Source organism: Mesocricetus auratus, unplaced genomic scaffold (assembly GCF_017639785.1).
Source record: "Mesocricetus auratus isolate SY011 unplaced genomic scaffold, BCM_Maur_2.0 Super-Scaffold_100066, whole genome shotgun sequence".
Taxonomy (NCBI): domain Eukaryota; kingdom Metazoa; phylum Chordata; class Mammalia; order Rodentia; family Cricetidae; genus Mesocricetus; species Mesocricetus auratus.
The window spans coordinates 1,728,801-1,732,245 of record NW_024429235.1 but is presented as its reverse complement, the minus strand read 5'-3'; the positions used below and the strand labels follow the sequence as shown (position 1 = coordinate 1,732,245).

At 36.7% G+C, this 3,445-nt stretch overlaps 1 protein-coding gene across 1 annotated transcript; it reads left to right on the top strand.

Moving 5' to 3' along the window:
* The first annotated feature begins 571 nt into the window (after positions 1-571).
* LOC121136355 (olfactory receptor 7E24-like) lies at positions 572-2,662 on the top strand. Its single transcript, XM_040736677.1, has 2 exons — positions 572-1,491; positions 2,614-2,662. Exons 1-2 carry the CDS (start codon positions 572-574, stop codon positions 2,660-2,662), a joined length of 969 nt encoding a protein of 322 aa, XP_040592611.1.
* The last annotated feature ends 783 nt before the right edge of the window (positions 2,663-3,445 follow it).

Sequence of the window (3,445 nt, the reverse complement as noted above, 5' to 3'; positions counted from 1 at the left end):
TTAAATCTCCCTCAATTGAGAATATTATTTTAAGTCAAAGAATAAAAGAAAACCATAGAAGATGCTGGAGTCTGAAAAATATTTCCTGGGTAGGAGTCATAAATTGTTACTTAGAGACTAGGGCTTCACACTGTCAGGTATAATGCAAGTGAAATAATTTTGCCCCATGTTACTGCAATAAGAAAAAGCATATTTAAATGCTTCAATTTTTTATTTTATTTGACTAGCAGTTCATGTAAAGTGAAACTTCTACAAAATACCTGTTTTGTCTTAAAGGTATTTTCTTTATTTTACTATAACGACAGGCTAATTGTTTGTAGTAACTCGGACCTTATCTTCTAGATTACTGTATTAAACATGGGTCTCATAAGAGGTAACACATATCATAAGAAGAAAATGTGGAGTAATTATTAATGGTGTCCTAATAAACTTGAGAAAATAATGTATATATATATACACACACATTATTATATATATGTACTTAGTTGACTCAAATTGTAAAGAGGGTCTACTGGTCCCATTGTTAACAATATTTTTGGTTTCCTCCAGAAGATGTTCAAGAAATAAAACCATGCAAAACACAACATCTCTACCAGAATTCCACTTCATTAAAATCTCAGAGGATCCAGACCTACAGCCTGTTCTCTTTGGCCTTTTATTGTCCATGTACATCATGGCCCTGTTTGGAAACCTGCTCATCATCCTGACAGTAAGCTCTGACTCCCATCTCCACACACCCATGTACTTCTTCCTCTCCAACCTGTCCATGGTTGATATTGGTTTCATCTCCACCACTGTTCCAAGGGTGATTGCGGACATCCAAACTCACTGCCCAGTCATCTCCTATGTGGGCTGCCTGACACAGATGTCACTGTTTATTATATTTGGATGTATGGATGACATGCTTCTGGCAGTGATGGCATATGACAGGTTTGTGGCCATCTGCCACCCTCTGTATTACCAGGTCATTATGAATCCCAGTCGCTGCTGTGTATTACTTCTAGGGTGTTTTATCGTTAGTCTTCTGGAATTACTGATGCACTATATGGCAGTATTAAAATTTTCCAACTTTGTGAAATATAATGAAATTTCTAACTTCTTCTGTGGTTCTTCTGAAGTCCTCACACTTGCCTGTTCTGATAGTATCATCTGTAACATTGTCAGATACAGTATAGGCACCATCTTTGGATTAATTCCTATTCCAGGAATCGTTTTCTCTTACTTTAAAATAGTTTCCTCCATCATGCGATCACCATCATCAAGTGGGAAGCAGAAGACCTTCTCCACCTGTGGGTCTCATTTGTCCATTGTTTTTTTGTTTTATGGAACAGGACTAGGAGTGTTCTTCAGCTCTTCTCTGTCCCATTCCACAAAAAATGATGCAGTGGCCTCAGTGATATACACTGTGGTCACTCCTATGTTGAATCCCTTCATCTACAGCCTGAGGAATAAGGACATTAAAACTGCCTTAAGGAAGATTCTTAGCAGAATGTCAAATCATTGACATTCTTTATAAATTCACATATATATATTCATTAAATGTACATGTACATTCCAGCTAAGGTGTCAACACATTGTAATTAACTGATAGTTCACAATATTGCATGATCTAGTGGTGGTTACTGAGTTTACACATATGCTGATACATAGTTTTAGAAATGCACAAAAATTTGAAATTGCAGAGATGAAACTTTTCTAGGGATGATAGATGCACATTGCTGAACAACTCCTTACAATACTAGTGTAATCAGCACCTTAAAACTATCAAAGGAGCCAAATTAATGGGGCCTTTCTGCTGAATTGTGCTTTAGAAGTGACAGAGTCACTGATTTTTCAACCAGGCTGCCTGAACAGGACCTGCACAAGGAAGACATGATTAAACATGCTAATGTGAAAGAGGAAAGATTAGCAAGCCTCATTCTTAGACAAAGAAGGATTTTTAAGTCTATAAAGAATTATTTATTGATTTGATAAATTGTAATATGTTATTATTTTGTTGTGTAATTTCTTCAGATGAATCAATGTTTTAAATTTATTTTTTAAAATTTCATTTTACATTGCAACCAAAGTTCTCATTTCCACCTCTCCTCCTACCCTTTCCTTTCTCAATCCCACCCCATATCCATTCACAACAGGTAAAGGCTCCCACGTGGAATCTTCACAGTTGGGCACATTAAGTTGTTGCTGGACTAACCCCTCCCCACTGTGTTGAGGCTGAGCATGATATACCTTCATAGACAATGGACTCCAACAAGCTATTCATGCACCTGGTCCTACTGCCAGGGGTCCCTCAGAAAGACCAAGGTACATAACTGTCTCAAACACAAGAAGGGTCTAGTTTGGTCTCATGGATTGTCCACTGCTGTCTGTCTAGAGTTCACGAGTTTCCATGAGATTAGTTCAGATATCTCTGCAGATTATTCCATCATGATCTTGAACTCCCTTACTCATGTATTCCTGAAAGAGATACCATGATAGAGAAAGAGCCAGTATGGGGTTAAGGAGAAACCTGATGCTAGGTAAATAAATATCCAGGAATCCATAAGGATGGCCCTAGTTAAGACTCCCGGGAATAGTGGCGAGGGGGCCTGAGCTGGCCTTCCCTGTAATCAGATTGGTGAATATCCCAACAATCATTATAGCATCTTCATTCAGTTATTGAAGGCACAAGAATCAGAAATCCTCAATCAACTACTAGGCTGAACTCTGGGAATCCAGTCACTTAAGGAATTTTGATAGCAGGAGAAATACCAGCAGTAGGAGAAAAAGGCTAATAATTCAAAAGGGAGTTCAGGGCAGATACATGGGAAGTAGGGAAGGAGGGAGGTGAGAGCTGCTGGATTTAAATTATAGTCTCATTTTAAAAATATTTAAACAAAATCAATTATTTTTTTAACAATACCCATATCAGGGTGGCACTTATCACCTCCAGATAATATGTGGGGTACATGCTAATGGGTTTACTTATGATATACTTATGAATCTTACTTGATTATTTCTTCCAAATTAAGTCATGATGTGAGATGTCAAAATAGCTCACCTTTTATTTGAAGTGATAGAATTAGAGTTCATGGATAAGGATTGACATGAATTAAAGCCCACTAATGAAGCATGAGATGACTGGAGTTCACAATGCTCTTGTCCTTCTCAGTTTTTGAAATCCTCCCCAGTTTCAATGGTTGTTGTGTTTACAGTGTACACAAAACTACCACAAGTCACTGTAGAATGTGGATCAAAAGAAGAATATAAGATTCATTCCATGTGACTTTTAAAGGGGAATTGGTAGAGTTGTACTTATGAACATACACTTAACCAATTCAATATCATTTTTAATAATTTTATATTTTATGTTCCCAGAAGACACTTAATTCCATAATGTCAGATTTGTGTTTAATGATTCCATTTACTATGTAAATTTTAATAAATATTTTTGATAAAAACCCAT